Consider the following 20678-nt stretch of genomic DNA (forward strand, 5'->3'; position numbering starts at 1 on the left):
ACACAATGTCAGAACCACCAAGATGCCCACATATAACAAATGCTATTAAGTGACCACACTGTTGTATATACTATATATATATATATATATATATATATAAATACACACAAACTGACAACTCATATGTGGAAGTGATATCCAGAGTATGGGGTGGCCACAACACTCACAAGTGAAGGAGTACTTGTGGCACCTTAGAGTCTAACCAATTTATTTGAGCATAAGCTTTCGTGAGCTACAGCTCACTTCATCGGATGCATACTATGGAAAATACAGAAGGTGTTTTTATACATACAAACCATGAAAAAATGGGTGTTTACCACTACAAAAGGTTTTTTCTCCCCCCTCCCCACTCTCCTGCTGGTAATAGCTTATCTAAAGTGCTCACTCTCCTTACAATGTGTATGATAATCAAGTTGGGCCATTTCCAGCACAAATCCAGGTTGTCTCCCCAACCCCCCCCACACAAAGAGAGTGGGTTTGGGGGGGGGCGGTGAGAGAAAACCTGGATTTGTGCTGGAAATGGCCCAACTTGATTATCATACACATTGTAAGGAGAGTGAGCACTTTAGATAAGCTATTACCAGCAGGAGAGTGGCGTGGGGGGAGAGAAAACCTTTTGTAGTGTAGTGGTAAACACCCATTTTTTCATGGTTTATATGTATAAAAACACCTTCTGTATTTTCCACAGTATGCATCCGATGAAGTGAGCTGTAGCTCACGAAAGCTTATGCTCAAATAAATTGGTTAGTCTCTAAGGTGCCACAAGTACTCCTTTTCTTTTTGCGAATACAGGCTAACACGGCTGTTACTCTGAAACCATTCACAAGTGATGAAGTCAAGAGTTATCCACAGGTTATCCCAAACTCATGCTGATAATACCGTCGTCCAAACTATCGGCATATATTATGCACAGCACACTCTTCTTTCTCTTTTTTAGTGATTTCAGCTTTTAGCAGGTTTCAGAGGACATTCTTAGCAGTAGTCTCCTTTTTCTTTTCTCCCCTGCTGTCTCTCTTATATTTAATTATTTTTAATAATAAATTAACATGGAAAGCTCTTAGCCTAGAAGGAAGTGGCTGATAGAAAAGGGATGGAATATTAGTATATTTTCTCTATACAATGAGAAAAGTATAGAAAGGTATATACACTGATGCTGACCAGTTCCTCATTGTTCCTTTGTGTTCCCCTTGTCTATTGGATCCATCTCCTTTTCTATCATCTTTTATGTAGAATGTCTGCTTTCCAGGGCAGGGACAGTTTTTGTTGTGTATTTGTATTGTGCCTAGCGCAGCAGAGTCCTGTCCATGACTGGAGCCCCTAAATGCTACTGTAATACCAATCCTACTGAATAATATAATGTAGTACTCCCCTGGGATGGATAATCTATCTGTCTCATACCAGTACTATATTACATTGATTCTTCTGGAAGGCTTTGAATCCTGTTCCCTAGAATTCAGCTGATGACGCAGGCACAGAGTATAATACTTTGGACTTAGCCAGCTTTTCTGCTGAACCAGTATACACTTTTTTTTTAAATTAAATTTGGGGACGATCTGTCACAACACACTTTAGAATAGAATACATGAGATCAATTCCACATAAAAATTCAGTTGTTTATGAAAACCAGGAATGATTTGTACTTCTACTTCTCAGGAAAAAAAAAAAACCCTAGTATGTTTTTCTTAGTTGAGTCGTTCATAGTCCATCACATATCATTGTTCTCTCTCTCTGTGCTACTTTGAAGCAATTACTTGGGAGTCATTTCTTTTTGTCAGCAGCTCTGCAGAAAGCAACAGCTATTCTGATTTCTGAATGCCATTTCTTACCTTAGTCAGGAATTTTTACTTGAGGTAGCTTTGGGGAGAAAGGTCAGTTGAGAGGAATTGGCAAAGTGAGGGGGAGAAAGAAAGGGATGGAAACATATAATATATATAATATATATATAATATATAAACACTATATAACATATAAACACATATAATATATAAACACTTTCAAAAATCATGAAGAATTATGAAACAGGTATGCAGCTATTTCTATATGTACAATATTGCTGATGCATATGGGGAGGCAGGGTAGAACACCACCTTAAAAGGTGGTCTTCAAAGTATAATATGTGGTTTCTTTACAAACATAGACTTGACCAGTGAACCATTATATTATGTATTTGCAGATAACTTTAGCTGCATTTATAACTAGGAACACTTTTAGTAATATAGTCTCATCCCAAAGAACAAGGATTTCTCCATGCAAGGATTCTGTGCGTAGACTATGAAAATATACTTCTTAGATTAACAAACAACCTGCCCAGTTTCAAGCACAGATTCATAGGGTAGAGGGAGGTGAGTATCTCTTTAAATGTTGTATTTCCTGAAATCACAGTGCTGTTTAAGACCCTGTTCAGATTTAGGTTTAGATCAGGAATGTGCCACCTACAACCTTGTTTGAAATGTGGCTGCTGCTAGCAGGTTTCCTTATTGGCATGGAAAGGGTGCTTTTACGGAGATGCATGCTAGCAAATAGGCCTACAGGCCATTCCCAACAGTGAAAACAGTTAATCGCTCTCAGCATTAAACAGCATAACGGTGTTAAAACCCTGCTAGCAATAACTGTACATAGCATTGTGGTTAGAACAGTTCTTACTCAATGTGGAGAGGGCGTATATATGGAGTACGATGTTCCTTCATAAAGATTTTTAATTCAATTTTTTGCTAGGTCCCATGTGTACAGATCCCTAATTTAGACAAAGCTGCGTTCTCTATATAATTCCCGGGTATAAATGTTTCTAAGGAAACTATAAAATATATAATTATGTTTAGCAAACATGGCTGAATTACAGGACTGAAAGCACTGGGTACTACCTTTGTCAGCCCTGTATTATTAAAAACGGAGTTTTATAATGTTTATTACTTAACATTTACTAATGTGTTTTTTCCTGTCGGATTGTATGTGGTAGAACAATGGTCAATTCCTAGCCAACCACAGAGTTTTATTGTCACAGCTGTTTCCTCCTGGTAAGAGTTTACCATAACAACAATTTAATTTTTTTTTCTACCTGGCCGTTTATATTTGTGTATCCTAACATCACACCTACTATATTTGATTAAGTCACTCAGAGCTAAGGATTTTAGCCTTGATTCTTTATATTAGCTGTTACAGAATAACATGTTATTAGAGGCTAAACTCTCCTGGTAATACTGATTAAGCTCAGTTGGATATTGAGAAAGTGTGCTCCAGCTCAGTGGAGGTTGTGGAAGGATTTGGTGTGGGAAGAACTTGGACTGCTTATTAAACTTCTCAGAAAGGAAATCAGGAGAGAGTTAGCACAAACCCTCCACAAGAAAGCTTCATTCCCCAAGATGCAGGCCAGATAGGCAAAGTTTCCTAAGGGTAGCATGACCAGATGTCCCGATTTTATAGGCACAGTCCCGATATTTGGGGCTTTTTTTTATATAGGCGCCTACTACCCTCCACCCCCATCCCAATTTTTCACACTTTCTATCTGATCACCCTACCTAATGGGTGATTGTTAGAATGTTCAAACCATCTGTGTGGACATGCTTGAAGAGGACTTCAGGATATATTGAGACACAAAAGACAAAATTCAGACCCTGGCATAAGCAGTATCTTCCAGCTAATTTGGCCCATCATCTATTTGTTTATATTTATAGTTTGTTTTAAAATAAAAACCTATAAGTTCCTTTTCCTAAATTCTAAGTATACTTAGGGTTCCTATTCTTGTACCCCTGCAGCTGTTTGATAGCTCACTTTTGAAAGCTAATGTAAATAACCTTCCCTTTATTCCTTTGCCTTTTGAATAATGATTTATTGTTATAAAGGACTATAAACTTGTAAAAAATAGTATTTGGAACTTCTGTTCCTGGCTTCTGGGTCAACACTATTGACATAACTATGCATTCCGCAGAATGTGGCTAAAACTCCTTTCTGATGACAAACTCCCACTTACTTGCAGGTTTGATTTGCCACCACTTATCCTTTTTTCGATGGATGGTTTTAGAGCAGAATATTTACAAACATGGACTTCTTTACTGCCGAATATCGAAAAACTCAGTAAGTTACCAAGAAAGCAGTGACAATTAAAAACAGAACCTGCTGGCAATTTCTTCAGTTCCCTCTTCCACCATTTTATACATGTGACTCCCTGGTCAACAAGAGGAATATTTCATAGTAGTTCTCGCATCAGTGGTTTGCTCAGGATTAACTTGGGAGTTAGAGTTCATTGTAGTCACCCATGGACCAGTGGCCACCAATACTGGCTTGCAGCCTCAAATTTTATTTAAATAAATATTGTGAAACATTCATTCAAATAAAGTTTGAAGCTGAAAAATTCCAGTGAAAGTTTTAATACATTTTCTATCCTCCATTTTATTAAATTATTGTAAATTGTAATAAAATGTCCAAAGGATCATCACTTAATGTCATATTAAATTATATCATAATACTAAAGAGTATGAATGAATGAACTGTGTAACAGTGAAATGTCACTCAAAGAAACAGTCTTTTTGAGTCTGGAATTTTGTTCTATTCATAGACAGCTGTGCATTTAAATGTTCATCAACTATCATCAATTACTTCACTCAAATTTATTAAATTTAAACTTTAATATGCTGATTCACTTAATTAGTACAGCCGCACTCCTGAAAGATGCACAGTGCTCTGAAGTTAGTGGGAATAGAGGGTCATCAGCATGTTGCTGTAGTGGGCCCTCAAAACTTGCACATAAGTTGAGTATGGTTTTCATGGGAATACCTTAGAATCAGAGCCTCATTGCTTCTAGTGTCCCTATGGTTCAATTCAATCATCTTCTTCGCTTTCCCCACAAGAACCACACTCTGAAAGTGACAGAATGATCATGTGTTTACTTTTTATATTATATATTTAAAAACTTGACATGGTTGCTGGAAGCCACTAAATGTAATTGGATAAACAAACTTATCTGTTTTGTGGCTAACCTATTAAATATAACAAGGGCTGTAAGAGAGTCATAACTCTGACTAATGAGCAAACTGACCTGACCCTTACGTAAGTGTTTTATGCTTTGCTGCTGCTGAGTCAGCAGAAGAACTACAATCAGCTAATAAGTCATTTCATGAAAAGTCCAAGTTTATGTCAAGGTCTGTTTGAAACAGATTTAAGGGAAGTGTATCTTTCCTACTGGAATGAAAGAAATGTTAATTTCAAGCTTCCAGGAGGATATTTCGAACTTTGGTTTACACTGACCAGTCACACGCATCTGTTTTCAATGTTAACATTGGTTTGTGTACTCACACACTTTGTTTCTTACATTAGCAGCTGGAGGGGGGGACCCCTTTATTTACATGTGCGAGATGATAAAACAGTGGTGTGCTAACTTTCATATCATGAACCAGTTCCTCTCAAGGACCATTTCCTTTTCCCAGCTGATCCCACACATTGTCTGCAGCAACTGTAGGGCTTGGTTACATAACAAAGTACATTTAGGAAAGGATTAAGAAGAGAAACATGAACATAAACTCATTTTGTGCTTGAAGACTTATCAGTGATTTAGCCTGGTGACACCAGCAACTCTGCAGACCCCACAGGAGGTCTTTGTGGACCATTGGTGGTCAGTAGATGATAATATAAAACCTTAAAAAAACATTTGCTGCCACCACTCATGCTGTTATCACAAACCTGAGAGGTTGTTGTGATCTATCCTTGTATCTTTACTAACTCCATAGATTGTTTTTAATAGTTTGGCCCAGAAAACCTAGGTATTACATTCAATAGAGCTAGTCAAACTATTAATTACAGGTAGTGTTCATTATTAATTTAACCCTTTTCACTGTCTGTGAATTATTTGCAAACTTTGCCTGATGAATCCACTGTGTTTGTTTGTTATTCATAAGCATTTTGCCAAATAGTTTGGATGAATAGTTTTCAGCTTATGGGTTGTTCAACCTGACTGTTCACTTTTTATGTAGTGTGGTGGATCACTGAACCCCCAATTCTGTCTCTGATTGAGTGACAGAAACTTTTTAAACAGAAGCATGAAGTTGGATTTCAGTAAACCATTGCACAGCAAGAGAAGTGATTATTCAAAGGAGACAGGAAGGATAGTCCAGTGGTTAGGTCACTAGTCTTGGCCTTGGAAGATCTGGATTAATTCCCTGCTCTGCCAGGCTGCCTGTGTAACCTTGGACAAGTCATTTAGCCATTGTATGCTTGCCTCAATTTCAAATCTGTAAAATGGGGCTATTAGCATTTCCTTACCTCATGGGAGTGTTGTGCTATTAAAAAATGTGAGGTGCTATAGTAATGGGGGCTATACAAGTACCGTAGAGAGATTGTCTGAATATTTGCATATGAGGAATATGACACCTTGAATCACAGAAACTGAACCTGGTGGAAAATGTCATCTAAAAATGTTTTGTGACCAGCTCTAATTTTCAATATTACAGTTGCTTGGGAAGTAATCTTATAATCACTCAGCATGATTTGTTGCAGAAACATGTGGCACACATTCAAAATATATGAGAGCTGCTTACCCCACCAAAACTTTCCCAAACCACTACACTATTGTCACGGTGAGTGAGAATTTATTATTTTTATTCTTCACTATTTGTACAGCCTGCAAAATGTTAGGTGCTTTAGCAGGACAAAAGAAAAAGAGGAAGTTCTTATCCCAAAGAGCTAACAATCTCATTTTAGATGTGACACTACAGTGAAAATAACAATAAGGGAGGGATTGGACAAGGAACCGTGGAAGGGCATGGCAGAGAGCAGCAGAGGAGAAAGGGGCCATAGTTCATATGTTTACATAAATATGCTGCCTTCCTTAGCAGAGGTGTCTATGCCTAGCCCTGTGGACAGATTATTTATTCCTGCTCTTTGTTAGAATGCATCCGATGAAATGAGCTGTAGCTCACGAAAGCTTACGCTCAAATAAATTTGTTAGTCTCTAAGGTGCCACAAGTACTCCTTTTCTTTTTGCGAATACAGACTAACACGGCTACTACTCTGAAACCTGTATAGGAGTGCTGGTCTCAGTGACATATTAAAATTGTTTTTGCTGCTTATATGTAACTAATTGGGATCTATCATACCTATTTACAGACACATCAGGCTTCATGTGTTATAGTAATTTCACCAATTAAATGAAATCGGGATGAAAATATGGAAGTTGAACAGATTGGCAGATAAAAGGATGACATGTGATAAATCTTTTCTGTCTCTAACTTCTATGTTCAGTTGTAATGGAACACAGTATAGATTTAATTTTACTTTAAGAATGAGAGAAATATTTCACCTTTCTTAATTTATTTTCATTCCTAGGGTTTGTATCCAGAATCTCATGGTATCATTGACAACAACATGTATGATGTAAACTTGAGCCAGAGTTTCTCACTTTCTGGGCAGGCAAAATTCGATCCTGTCTGGTGGAAAGGACAGCCAGTATGTGTCATTCTTCCTATGGTGCTTGTCATAGCCTCTAGATTAGCTCATGTCAAAGCATAAAATACCAAGTTGTGGGATATCAAGGTTCATCAGTTTGTTCCACAGTCCATATGCTGCGGTGTGTATTGCTGATTTTTTAATGGACAGTTTGCCTTTGATACAGGAAGAAAAGCTGTTTAACCTTTAACATCTGAATTATTTTCTATATCTGAAAACTTTATCTTATGATGATACTTTGTGAGCAAATTTAAAATACATTGGCCCATATTCAGACTTGAAGTAAAATGCTGGCACCACTTAAGTGACTGGGAGTTTTACTAGATTTTGCACTTTGAACTTAGCTGTGCAAACTGCAGCAGTAACCCTTTACATCAGGTCTGAAAGTCTAGTCTAAAAACAAAAGTTTTGTTTATAAACAAACAAACAAAAACAGTTTAATGTTACTGAGTGTCAACTGTCCTTATGTGTCACATCATTTACAAAGCAAGGGAATGTGCAATTGAGGACATCATAGATCTCTCACTGCCCATGTTATAAACAAAGTATTTTATTAAGTATAAAATATTGCATATTTCATCACAAATGGATAACTTTAGCTCTGACCTAAAACTGATACTATTCTTTCACCAGTAATCTCAAAATATAAACAGAGCACCAAACATTTTGAAAAAGAACTAAAAATTGCGTGGTTTCAAATATACAACTTTTGTTGTTGTTTCATGAGGAATCCAATCAGCCTTTTAACGGGGACTGTGGTTGCAACCCTAAATATGGCAAGTTTATCCCCTCTGTGTAATAAAACAACATATACCTGCTGCTGAGCTCAGACTGGGCCCTAGCCTATCACAACCAAAACCACAGGCCTTTATCACTGGAACAAAAGGAAGATCATTGTTAGCTGTCAGGTATAGAAATACCCTGACATTCTTGCTAAACTATGAACAGCCAATAGAGGGCAACATCCCATCTTCAATCCTGTAAACAGGAGAAAAATATCAAATCACAAAACATTGCAATAATTGGGTAATGGTAGGGCAGGTGAAAGAAACAACTGAAAAATGTGAGCCAAGCAAAGGATCTGCACTTGCATTTTTCTGTACTTCGGCTTGTACTGTCTTGTATGTGGTTATCCAGTAGTGTGAATGGCTTGAAATAAGATATTTGTGTCCTCTACCTAGATCTGGCTGACAGCAATGTATCAGAATTTGAAGGCTGGCACCTTCTTTTGGCCTGGATCAGATGTACCTATTAATGGAACATACCCCAGTTTGTACAGGTTGTACAACAAGTAAGTTTCAGAATACTCAAAAGATTTATGACACAAGTCTTATAAGCTGGTCCAAAGCTGCAAGTTGGCAATAGTTTTTTTAATAAAGATGAAGTATTAGAGCTCTTACCAAAGTTCTGGGAAACAGACACCAGATTAGTGTCAAATTATTCCACTTTTCCAGTGAAACTAACATTTATGGCTGAGATTTTCAAAACCACTTAAGGGACTTAGATGCCCAGTTACCGTGGATAATTGATGGGCATTTCTATCCCCTAGATGGCTTTGATAGTTTCAAATTATAGCAAAATGACAGTTTCCCACTAGAAAACAGTCCTGCAATTTTGATAAAAACAGAAAAATATTCCAGGCAAATCTGCAAAATATATTGTAGTTTCTCTGATTTTTTTCACAATGCGAATCCTCATATAGTATCTTCACAACAAGTCAATGTTTTCCTAGTGTATTGTTTATAGGAAATGTATAGATTGTAGATAGGCCTGACTTGACATGAGTAACTGAACATGGGGGAGGCCTCATTTCTCAGAAGATGGGATTAAGGAGGTAAATAGATTAGCAGGCTGAAAACAGAATGTTTGTGCTAACTGATGACAGGTTTCAGAGTAGCAGCCGTGTTAGTCTGTATTCGCAAAAAGAAAAGGAGTACTCGTGGCACCTTAGAGACTAACCAATTTATTTGAGCATAAGCTTTCGTGAGCTACAGCTCACTTCATCGGAACAGCTCACTTCATCGGATACATCCGATGAAGTGAGCTGTAGCTCACGAAAGCTCATGCTCAAATAAATTGGTTAGTCTCTAAGGTGCCACAAGTACTCCTTTTCTCTTTGTGCTAACTAAGTAAATGGGTTACTAAGATAAAAGACAGAGTGTCTGAGCTAGCAAAGATAAGAGGGGCAACACCCAGGACAATTTACTACACACAAGATAAGTCAGGAATGTAAAGATGAGGTAAAGAGTAGGTCCAGCATGGATAGTGCTTGAACAGAGCATGTTCTACAAAGACTGGTTCCTGCAGAGTAACTAAGCCAGTCCAAAAATGTGTGCTGCAGTCTATAGTAATGCAATGAGATGTGCCAATGTATATAAAAGGGAGAGGATTTCTGGGTGAATTTGGATCTGGTATGTACCCTGATCCATCCCCTGTATTGCTATATGCCATTAAAGCTACCTGAGTGACGAACTCTGGAGTCGAACTGAGTTCTTGGGAAGCCAAGTAGAAAGAGATCTTGGAGTGGTATCATGACTTGAATGGCCAAGCTTGTTACACAGCATACTTATCTGGACCACAGTTGGTGGAAAAGGGAATTTATAATATTGGGGAAGAAAATTTGCAATTTACAGTCCTAGAAGGACCTGGACCTTGAGCACCATGTAAAATTAATAATTCAACTGTGCTAGTTATGATTGCTATTCCTAGGTGGACATGGAGTCCTGAAGAATCGTTATATGTCACCAGTATGAGTACAATAGAAAATGAAACCTATAAAGTGCATTATCCCAGTGTGAAGATGGCAGCACCAGAAGGACGTGAAATAAACACAGCCTTCTGTAAATGAATCAAGCACAGATGGTTTTGTGAGTGCTTGGCACGAATGAATCTGACCACAAGCAAGGCCCGACTAGTCATTAAAGAGAGAGTGAAGGAGGTGGTATGGCGTGGGGACACCATATGTGCTATGGGATACCACAGTTTTTCAGTGAGGACAACACAATGCCAGAGAAACCTGGATGGATTTTGTTTGAACTTTACCTCTCTGATTCAGATTGGGACCCATGGCCTATGGCCAAGTGCAGATGAAGGAGAATGTGACAGAGGCTGTGACAGACAACACTGAGTGGGAGTCACTGGTGACCAATCTCTTTGTACCCATACCTCCCTTGTCCATTAATACCATGGATTTAGTACAAAGGAAAATTGAGCCATTGGTGCCCATTGCCCAACTAATAGCCCAGCAACAGGAAATTGGGGACAATATTGTATAGGCAGTGAAGACAGCCTAGTGAGCTGTACCAGAGGAAGTGAGCTTGCAACCCTAGTTCATACCTAATGTAGTGCCAATCTTTAAAAAAGGGAAGAAGGAGGATCCTGGGAACTACAGGCCAGTCAGCCTCACCTCAGTCCCTGGAAAAATCATGGAGCAGGTCCTCAAAGAATCAATCCTGAAGCACTTACATGAGAGGAAAGTGATCAGGAACAGTCAGCATGGATTCACCAAGGGAAGGTCATGCCTGACTAATCTAATCGCCTTTTATGATGAGATTACTGGTTCTGTGGATGAAGGGAAAGCAGTGGATGTATTGTTTCTTGACTTTAGCAAAGCTTTTGACACGGTCTCCCACAGTATTCTTGTCAGCAAGTTAAGGAAGTATGGGCTGGATGAATGCACTATAAGGTGGGTAGAAAGCTGGCTAGATTGTCGGGCTCAACGGGTAGTGATCAATGGCTCCATGTCTAGTTGGCAGCCGGTGTCAAGTGGAGTGCCCCAGGGGTCGGTCCTGGGGCCGGTTTTGTTCAATATCTTCATAAATGATCTGGAGGATGGTGTGGATTGCACTCTCAGCAAATTTGCGGATGATACTAAACTGGGAGGAGTGGTAGATATGCTGGAGGGGAGGGATAGGATACAGAAGGACCTAGACAAATTGGAGGATTGGGCCAAAAGAAATCTGATGAGGTTCAATAAGGATAAGTGCAGGGTCCTGCACTTAGGATGGAAGAATCCAATGCACCGCTACAGACTAGGGACCGAATGGCTAGGCAGCAGTTCTGCGGAAAAGGACCTAGGGGTGACAGTGGACGAGAAGCTGGATATGAGTCAACAGTGTGCCCTTGTTGCCAAGAAGGCCAATGGCATTTTGGGATGCATAAGTAGGGGCATAGCGAGCAGATCGAGGGACGTGATTGTTCCCCTCTATTCGACACTGGTGAGGCCTCATCTGGAGTACTGTGTCCAGTTTTGGGCCCCACACTACAAGAAGGATGTGGATAAATTGGAGAGAGTCCAGCGAAGGGCAACAAAAAGGATTAGGGGTCTAGAGCACATGACTTATGAGGAGAGGCTGAGGGAGCTGGGATTGTTTAGTCTGCAGAAGAGAAGAATGAGGGGGGATTTGATAGCTGCTTTCAACTACCTGAAAGGGGGTTCTAAAGAGGATGGCTCTAGACTGTTCTCAATGGTAGCAGATGACAGAACGAGGAGTAATGGTCTCAAGTTGCAATGGGGGAGGTTTAGATTGGATATTAGGAAAAACTTTTTCACTAGGAGGGTGGTGAAACACTGGAATGCGTTACCTAGGGAGGTGGTAGAATCTCCTTCCTTAGAGGTTTTTAAGGTCAGGCTTGACAAAGCCCTGGCTGGGATGATTTAACTGGGAATTGGTCCTGCTTCGAGCAGGGGGTTGGACTAGATGACCTTCTGGGGTCCCTTCCAACCCTGATATTCTATGATTCTATGATTCAACCTAATATTAAGAGGAGTCCAAATGATTACAGCCACTGTTGTCTTAGGCATGTGTTGCTGGGCAAACTTGAAAAAGAGAGCACAAAAAGACAGGAATATGATGCAAATGAAATGAATGCTAATGTAAACAAGAAAAATAGAAGCAGTGGAATGTAGGTAGGCCTGGCCTGACATGAATAATTGAACATGGGGGAGGCCTCATTTCTCAGGAGACAGAATTAGGGAGGTAAATGGATTATGTGTGTTAAGATAAGAAAATGGGTCAATTTTTTAAAAGACAGAATGTCTGAGCTAGCTAAGAGAAGAGAGGGAATGCCCAGGGAACCATTGACTCTGAACAAGATAAAAATGGACAAGATAAGTTGGGAATGTAAAGATGAGGTAAAGAGTAGGTGGAGCATGGACAGTGCATGAACAGAGCATGCTGTACAGGGATTGGTTCCTACAGAGAAACCAAGCCAGTCCAAAAATGTGTGTTGTAATGTCTAGTAAATGCAATGAGATGTGTAAATGTATATAAAAGGGGGAGGGTTTCTGTGTAAATATGGATCCGTAATGTATCCTGCATCCATCCCCTACATTTGAGTCTGATCGACACAGCATAGCATTGCTATATCCAAATAAAGATACCTGAGTGCCAAAAGCTGGAGTCGAACTGTGCTCTTGGAAGCCAAGTAGAAAGAGGTCTCGAAGGGAATCCCAACATATATGGCTTCTAAAATTCATAGAAATTCTGCTCCCATCAAAGTCAATTGGAATTCTGTCATTGACTTTAATGGGGTCAGGATTTCACTTCGTTTTTAAGGACAAAAGGAGCCATTAGGATCATCTAGTTTAATCTTCTGCGTAATACCAGCCATAGAATCAGGGCCGTCCCTAGGAGGGTGCGGGGCCCAGGACACACACCCCCCGGCCCAGGTCCTGCCCCCACTCCACCCCTTCCCCCAAGCCCTCGCCCCACCTCTTCCCACCCCTGCTCCGTCCCGCCTCTTCTCACCACTGCTCTGCCCCCTCCCTGCCCCTACTCCACCCCTTCCCCCAAGCCCCCGCCCCACCTCTTCCCACCCCTGTGCCGCCCTGCATCTTCCCACCCCGGCTCTGCTCCCTCCCTGCCCCCACTCTACCCCTTCCCCCAAGCCACCATCCCGCCTCTTTCTGGCTTCCGCCCTCTCCCCCGAGTAATGCCAGGAGCTGGTGGAGCAGGGCAGGGTGGGGCGGGCTGGGACCGGGTTGTTCACTGCTGCTGGTGGCAGGCCCCCGCTAATCCCCCAGGCTGCCCTGGACCCCACGTCCCGAAGCGCGGGGCCCCCCAAAGCGCGGGGCCCGTGCGGTTGACCCGGTCCGTCCTATGGATGGGATGGCTCTGCATAGAATTTCACTCATTAGTACAATAACTTGTGGTTGAACAACAGCATATCTTTTAGGCAGACATGAAGGGCCAGATTCTCCTTTATGCTGCCAGAGTGATAGAGAATATACTTCATCTCTTGATAAGATACTCCCATGATGAATTAACCTCACAGTTAGAATTTTGTTCCTTACAGCTGCCTTTAATATTAGTATCCTAAACTTTTCCTATTAATTTCTCAGTCATCTCCCAAACCTTTTATATAATTCCTGTAACCTCATTAGAATAACATGCTACAGGCTTATCTTTATAAGTCTGTACAAAGAAGGATGACTTTGTGGTTAGGGACTGGGAGTCAGGTGACCTGGTTACTATTCCCAGCTCTGCCAAAGACTTTTGTGTGTGATTTTGGGAAAGTTAATTTCTTTGTGCATCAGTTTCTTCATCTGCAAAATGGGGATAATAATACTAAACTACCTAACAAGGGTATTGTGAGAATACTTAAAGTTTGTAACATATATCAAAGTCCGTGGATTGTATGTGCTATATAAAGGAAACAGTTCTTCTTATCTGTTTATAGGCCTTGAAACTATAAACTCTTATGTACCTATTTAACTTTGTACATGTACGAAGTTAAGCATGTTTTCAAGTGTTTGCAGGATCAGGACCTTACTAATTGTCATTAGAACTGTTATATTTCATTAAAATATTTGGAAAATTAAACAGTGTAAGTATCTCATTTATTCATTAACATTCAAAAACATATACCTGTTATCTTTTTGACTCCAACTCTTAGGCCCTAAATTTGTTACCAGGAAAGTTTGCATTCCTGGGTGTTAGAAAATATATATTTTTGTATTGTGAAATGCTTTCTGACAATACCTAATTATTAATTATTATTTTATTTTATTTTATTTTAGATCAATTATATATCAACAGAGAATTTCAGAAATACTCACATGGCTTGATGGTTCCAAATCAGAGAGGTAAAGCTTGATAATATCCAATTCAGCGTTAAAGAAACCTGCTAGAAGGATTTTCACTCGTATAGATTTCACATTATTTTCATATGCTTGTAAAACAAGTGAGGCTGTATTTAGCTAGCTCAGTTATTGTTTCTTGGGATATAAAGGGCTGCTGTAATTATGGTGTTGCCTATTATCTTCCTGGATCGAGAGGTAGAGATGAAAGAGGTAAACCAAGTCCCTGATAGTATGAGTGTGGGGTGTACATATCTGAATGGGAATGTATAAACTGGGGTTTGTTTTATCTATTGCTGGCTTACAATTTCTTTTTTCTTTGGTGTTTCCTGGATGAATTCTGAGACATCCAGATAACGCCTGGATGAGAGTTAGAGGAAGAAAGTCTGTTTAATAAAGCCTGTACTTTTGTGGATCTATGTGTATCAAAGAATTAAGAGTCTTCTCTGGGAAGAATAAATATTGTACATTATACACAGTAATGCAGACTACAGCTCAGTTCTCTAAAAGTTATCTTACTGTGGTTTTGTGGGAATTTACTCTGTTCCTATGTGCTACAGGTTAGCAAACAAGAATTAATGTTAATTCCTTGTAATTTGAGTGTCCTGCAATAGACGTATGCCAAGGGTTTTTATACCTAAAAGAGGTTGTGAACCCAGGCTCTAGGTCTGAGGTGTTCTGGGAAATGTCGGTTAGCAGTTGGATGGCCATTTTGTTCCTGTTCTGTTTGTGACTGGCTAAGTTAAATAATATTATTTTAAGAATTATTTTTGTGTAGTCAAATGGGGCAATGAATTGCCAGGTGAATTTGTGTTACATGTGAATAAATTAAAAGAAAGCTTTTCATTCTTTTATGTGAGAGATTATAGGTGAATACCTCATATAAATAGGGGGTTAGATGAAGTTCTCTGGAATCTCACCCCGCAAAGCAGGAAGAAGTCTGGCAGTAGACTCAGCTATTTTAGACATGGCCAGCAGTGCAAGTAGAGCGATCTGGTCCGGCAAGATATTTATAGCTGGTACCGTGTACCGGAAAGACATAGGAGGAGCAGAATGTGGGGCCGCTGGGCCTTCAATGGAGCTGTGTCTCCTCCAGCTCTGTCTGTACAGCAGCAGCCCCGCCGGAGGACAGGGCGGGCGTGGTACACCCGCCAGAAGAGCTGTCACCTTCTGCTCCTTTCCCTGCTGTGGTTCCCGGGAGAGCCCCCAGCCCTGTCCTCCGGTGCAGTTGTACTGCCCCTAGCCCCACCCCCCCAGCCCTGTCCTCCAGTGGGGCTGCTGCTGTACAGACGGAGGAGCTGCGGGCATGGGGCCGCTCTGCGGCCCAACGTTCTGCTCCTTTCCCCACTGCAGTTCTGAAATCTCCAGGGCAGCAGGAGGAGGATAGAGAGCCGCCCCCAGGTAGGGGGGGTGGATCATGGAGAGAGAATGGGGAGAGCAGGGGAGCAGGTTGGGGGGGCGGAGTCACATGGAGGGTCACGTGCCCCTTGTTAGCTGCTGCCCCCTTTCCCCCCCGTACCGGTCAGAAATGGATTCCACTTGCACCACTGGACATGGCCTCTAATTTTGGGTGCCTCTATTTCTGGATGCTCAACTAAAGACAATGAAGGCCACTTCTGGAAATGTGGGCCTAAGTGTTTATTCTCACAAAGCAATTGAGAGGAAACTGCTTAAACTGAGGTAAGTTTTTTTTGTTTCCTTGGAATTTTATTCAGTGTTTCCTTTCTTTAAATAAAGATTTTACAGAAACTTTCCCAAATTCTCACAGTGCTCTTTTCTTTGGTTTCTAGGCCAGATTTCTATACTTTGTATATTGAAGAACCTGATAGTTCTGGACACTCATATGGACCAGTTAGTGGTGGAGTAAGTTGTATTTTTTAAATCTTAAGCTAGTTTGCTCCAGAAATAATGGTATACAGTAATTTATATAGTTCAGAAGGGATTGCAGAGTCCTGATTAGCATGACTTTGCTTTATGCTCTAGTTAATTACACATAGTAACTATTATTCAATACTGGAATTCAACAAACAGTGCTAACCATCAACATCCCTGTTTTCATTTTGTTTAGCCTCTTGAGAGTAGTCAGCCCCACCCCAGCATGGTTCCAGCACCGCTGCAAGTACAAAAGCAGAGCTGTAGTCTAACCAGAGTTGCAGAAAATTGATTCAGACCTACACAGTTCTAGGAAGGATATTAAAATTCAACCATGGACATAGTTAGAACAAACTTTCATTTGGCTGATAGGTGATCCTTGAAAGCCACGTGACAAATTCTTAGAGCTGGCTAAATCCTTTTATGAGTGTGAAATATAATACAAACTCTAGTTAATATGTATTTTATTTAGTCCACATCATTCATTGCATTTTCTGTTATTCCTAACTCAAAGCATATTTCACTTTCACTTACATGCACATAGAACACTTCTTCCTGGGAAACATAGACATTTTCATACCAGATCAACCCAATAGTTGATCTAATTCAGTGTTCTGTCTCTAAAAGTGGTCTTCAAAGGATGTTATGGTCCCTCTAGTGGACAAGTATGGAACAACCAGCCTACAGGGGAAATTTCTTCCTTACCCATGCATAATCCATGTTGATTAGTGGATGGTTTATGTCTAGAAGCAGGAGAGTTTACATTCCTTCTTCATATTAAGATTAAGGTTAAGGTTGCTCAACAATTCCCATTATAAGGCTGTATTTTCAATTGCTTATGATTTTGCCAAACTTTAACCATTTGAGCTGAAATTTTTCATGCCGGGGGTCTGTCACAGTCTAACTTTTTTTAAAAAAAAAATTCAGCCAGAATGGTTCAGATCTTTCTAAAAATGAGGGTAGGGAAAAACGTGTTCTTTTGCAATGTTAAAAAAAATCTGGCAAACTTTTCTTTGAAAAGCTCTAGTGTTCCCGTAGTTGGGGCAAGAACTTGAAATTTGGTAGAGGAGTTGACCTTTGTGTTCACCCAAATTTGGACAAGTTATAAGCCCTTGAAAAAGCTGCTGTTTTCACATGCTCAGTAGAGATTTCTTAGAGTTTAAGCAGCTAAAATCTCCAAAGGCTCTGCCCTCACTGAGCATGCTCCAGCTCTTCACGGATCCTAGTGCTGACCAGCCTAGTGATGATTAGCCACAGAGTGACTATACATACTCCATCCCCTGACAGCTTCTACATGTGACTGGACTTCTCATGCTTCCCCACAGAACTGCTGCTGAGCATGCTGCAGCCAAGGAGTACAGGGGTAAAGCTGGACTTTCCCTACAGTTGTGGCTCTTGGATGCTCTGGTCCAGGGAGGTTCTGGGTATCAGAACTCAAAATAGGAAGGCTGTCTTTCCTGTGCTCTGAATGACTGCCTTCGACCGGAATGCAGAAAGGACAAGAGGCACATTTGCATGGAGGGGAGAGAGACGAGATTGATAGGAGGAGCCTGCTGAGAGTGGCTGAAAGGGGGCAGATCTGACAAGGAGCTGAATTGTGTGTGTGGGGAGAACTGGAGCTGGATGAGCAAAGAGACTTGGACAAGGAACCAGAGATGGGGATGAGGTGGGAGAGTGAGATTGGATGCAGAGCCCAAAAAGGGACACTGGGACTGGGAGCCAGTATAGGGGGCAAATAAAAGCAGGGCATAAAGATGACTGAAGGCTAGGGGAAAGGGAAAAACATCAGATGAAGAGCCAGGAGGGGGAAAATAGGATGAGCAGGGAAAGAAGATGGGGATGGGGAGACTAGGACTGGCTGGACAAGGAGACTGGAACTTGGATGAGAAGCCTGAGGAGTGGAGAAGGTGACTGGGACAAGCATCCCGGCATAGGGGAAGAGACAAGACTGGGACACGGACAGGATGTTGGAGGAGACAGGGCAGAAGAGATCACATTTGGGAATAATAGATTATGCTCCTCTCCAGAGCATGGAATGAAACCCTAGATTTCTGAGTCTCATCATTCTTCTGCTGTCAAAGCTAGGCTGGTCCCTGACTCCCCTTTAAGGACCAGCCCCCTTGACAGGCACCCAAAATTAGTGGATACTTTTGTCCTTCCTCTCTTTCTGCCTCAATTCTTGACCTATAAAAAGTGGATAATAGTGGTTCCTCATCTCACAGTTGTGGTCTAAAGATAAATTAATGTTTGTGGAGCACTCATATGCTACTGTAGTGATGAGTGTCAAAGAAGCCCATGTGGAAATTAATAATTCTGTCTTCAGAGCAGGGTTTGAGTAGTGTGTTGTAAATAAGGTCGAGGGTCATTGAACATTGAGGATAAAACCAAATAGTAACCCGCAGCTTATTGATTGAGAACCGTCCATCATATAAATTGAGTTCTTTGAATAAAACAGAGGAGGTCTTTGGAAAATAACAGCATGTGATTATGTAATTAAAGACTGTATCAAAATGCATACACACAGGCAACCTTAATTCTGGCCTTCCCTAACTTTTGAGTGCTTGATTTTGAAAACTTAATGGTATTTTAATCTAAATTGTGTATAACGTGTATATATATCATGCATACAGTAATTTTCAGGTTCCTACGGTTATGTATAAATTCAATCTAACATAACTGTCAATATTTTTATTATCCATATAAACTTTTAATTTTCTTTTGATTTCTGATAACTCTTGGCCTTACTGACTTTGTACTGGACATGAGTTCTACAGGTTAATCACGTTTCATTTGCATTTCATTTCACTTTCAGTTTCATTCAGTGTTCCTTGGTTCTGAATCATAAGAAAAGCAAAATAGAATAACTTTCTCTGCAAGGTTTAGAAATCTCACTTAGGTTTAAAATGTTTGATAGCTGAGACTAGACAAATCATTCTGGTTTAAACCTAAAGCAATATGAGTACTGTAAGTTGTAATAGTTTGAATGGAATCCAACCATTAGCAGCTTGGGTTTGCTACTGCCTACAGTTCCAGTTATAGGAAAAGTTCTATATGGAAGGCTAAGGAGGGATCTGGAATATTTTAGAGATTCCATGTAATTCAAACGTGATCTTCACTAGGATTACCCACCCTATCTGACATGCAGCATTATTGTTATAATTATTCATATTGCTACAGCATCAGGACTAGGGCCAGTGGTGAGCTGGACCCGGTTCGCACCAGTTCGTGCAAACAGGTTGTTAAATTTTGAAGCCGGTTTAGAACCGGTTGTTAAAGGGGTGGGCAAACTCCGGGCCACATGCAGCTCGCGGGACCATCCTGTCCGTCCCACCTGAGCTCTCGGCTGGGGAGGCTCCCCTGTGAATTTTTACTCACCCGGCGGCACTCTGAGCCTTCGGCGGCACTTCGGCGGCGGGCCCTTCACTTGCTCCGGGCCTCCGGCGGTACTTCGGCGGCGGGTCCTTCAGTGCCACCGAAGACCCGGAGTGACTGAAGGATGTGCCGCTGAAGTGCCACCAAAGACCCGGAGCGACTGAAGGAACTGGTTCTTCAGCTTCTGGCAGCTAATCACTGACTAGGGCCCCATTGTACTAGTGCAAACACATAAAAAACATCGGCCTTGTCTACGCTACTGCTTAAGTCAATGTAACTTACATGGCCAGGGGTGTGAAAAAACCACCCCCAGAGTGATGTAAGTTACATGGACTTAAAGTGGTGTCTATACCCTGCTATGTCGCTTCTGCCTCTTTTTGAAGTGGAGTAATTACATCGACAGAAGAGTCTCCCGTAGACATAATACGTCTTCACCAGACACGCTAAATCAGCGCCGCTGCATCAATGACAGCGGCGCTGATTTAGTGCGGTAGTGAAGACAAGCCCATAGTCTCTTCCCTGAAGAGCATACAATCTAAGGGTATGTCAGCGTAGACACTAGCTATGCCAACGGGAGGGATTCTTCTGTCAGTGTAATCAGTCCACCTTCCGGAGAGGTGGTAGCTAGGTTGACGGAAGAATGCTTCCGTTGATCTAGCACTGTCTACTCTGGGGGTTAGGTCAGTATCAGTACGTCTCTCAAGGGTATGGATTTTTCTCACTCCCAAGAGACAGCTATGCCGATGTACGTTCCTAGTGTAGACCAGGCCTAAGTAGTACATAAAGCTGCAACGTAATATAAGATTTCTGGTGGCATCATGATATCAGAAATCATAAGAAACTGAAAGTTACTGTATGTTTCTTCATAACTAGAGCTGAATAATTGATTTTTTGGTTTTGTGGCTGACCCAAAATATTT

General features: G+C 41.0%; 1 protein-coding gene across 1 annotated transcript in view; it reads left to right on the plus strand.

The window, feature by feature from the left end:
• ENPP3 (ectonucleotide pyrophosphatase/phosphodiesterase 3) overlaps positions 1-20678 on the plus strand; it is an 80316-nt gene that overhangs the window by 25957 nt on the left and 33681 nt on the right. Inside the window, exons 6-11 of the mRNA XM_074948443.1 lie at positions 3974-4071; positions 6487-6566; positions 7315-7434; positions 8616-8725; positions 14456-14521; positions 16306-16378. Coding sequence (XP_074804544.1) covers positions 3974-4071; positions 6487-6566; positions 7315-7434; positions 8616-8725; positions 14456-14521; positions 16306-16378 — 547 coding nt within the window. The remainder of the gene's footprint in view (positions 1-3973; positions 4072-6486; positions 6567-7314; positions 7435-8615; positions 8726-14455; positions 14522-16305; positions 16379-20678) is intronic.

The sequence above is a fragment of the Natator depressus genome, chromosome 3, assembly GCF_965152275.1.
Source record: "Natator depressus isolate rNatDep1 chromosome 3, rNatDep2.hap1, whole genome shotgun sequence".
Taxonomy (NCBI): domain Eukaryota; kingdom Metazoa; phylum Chordata; order Testudines; family Cheloniidae; genus Natator; species Natator depressus.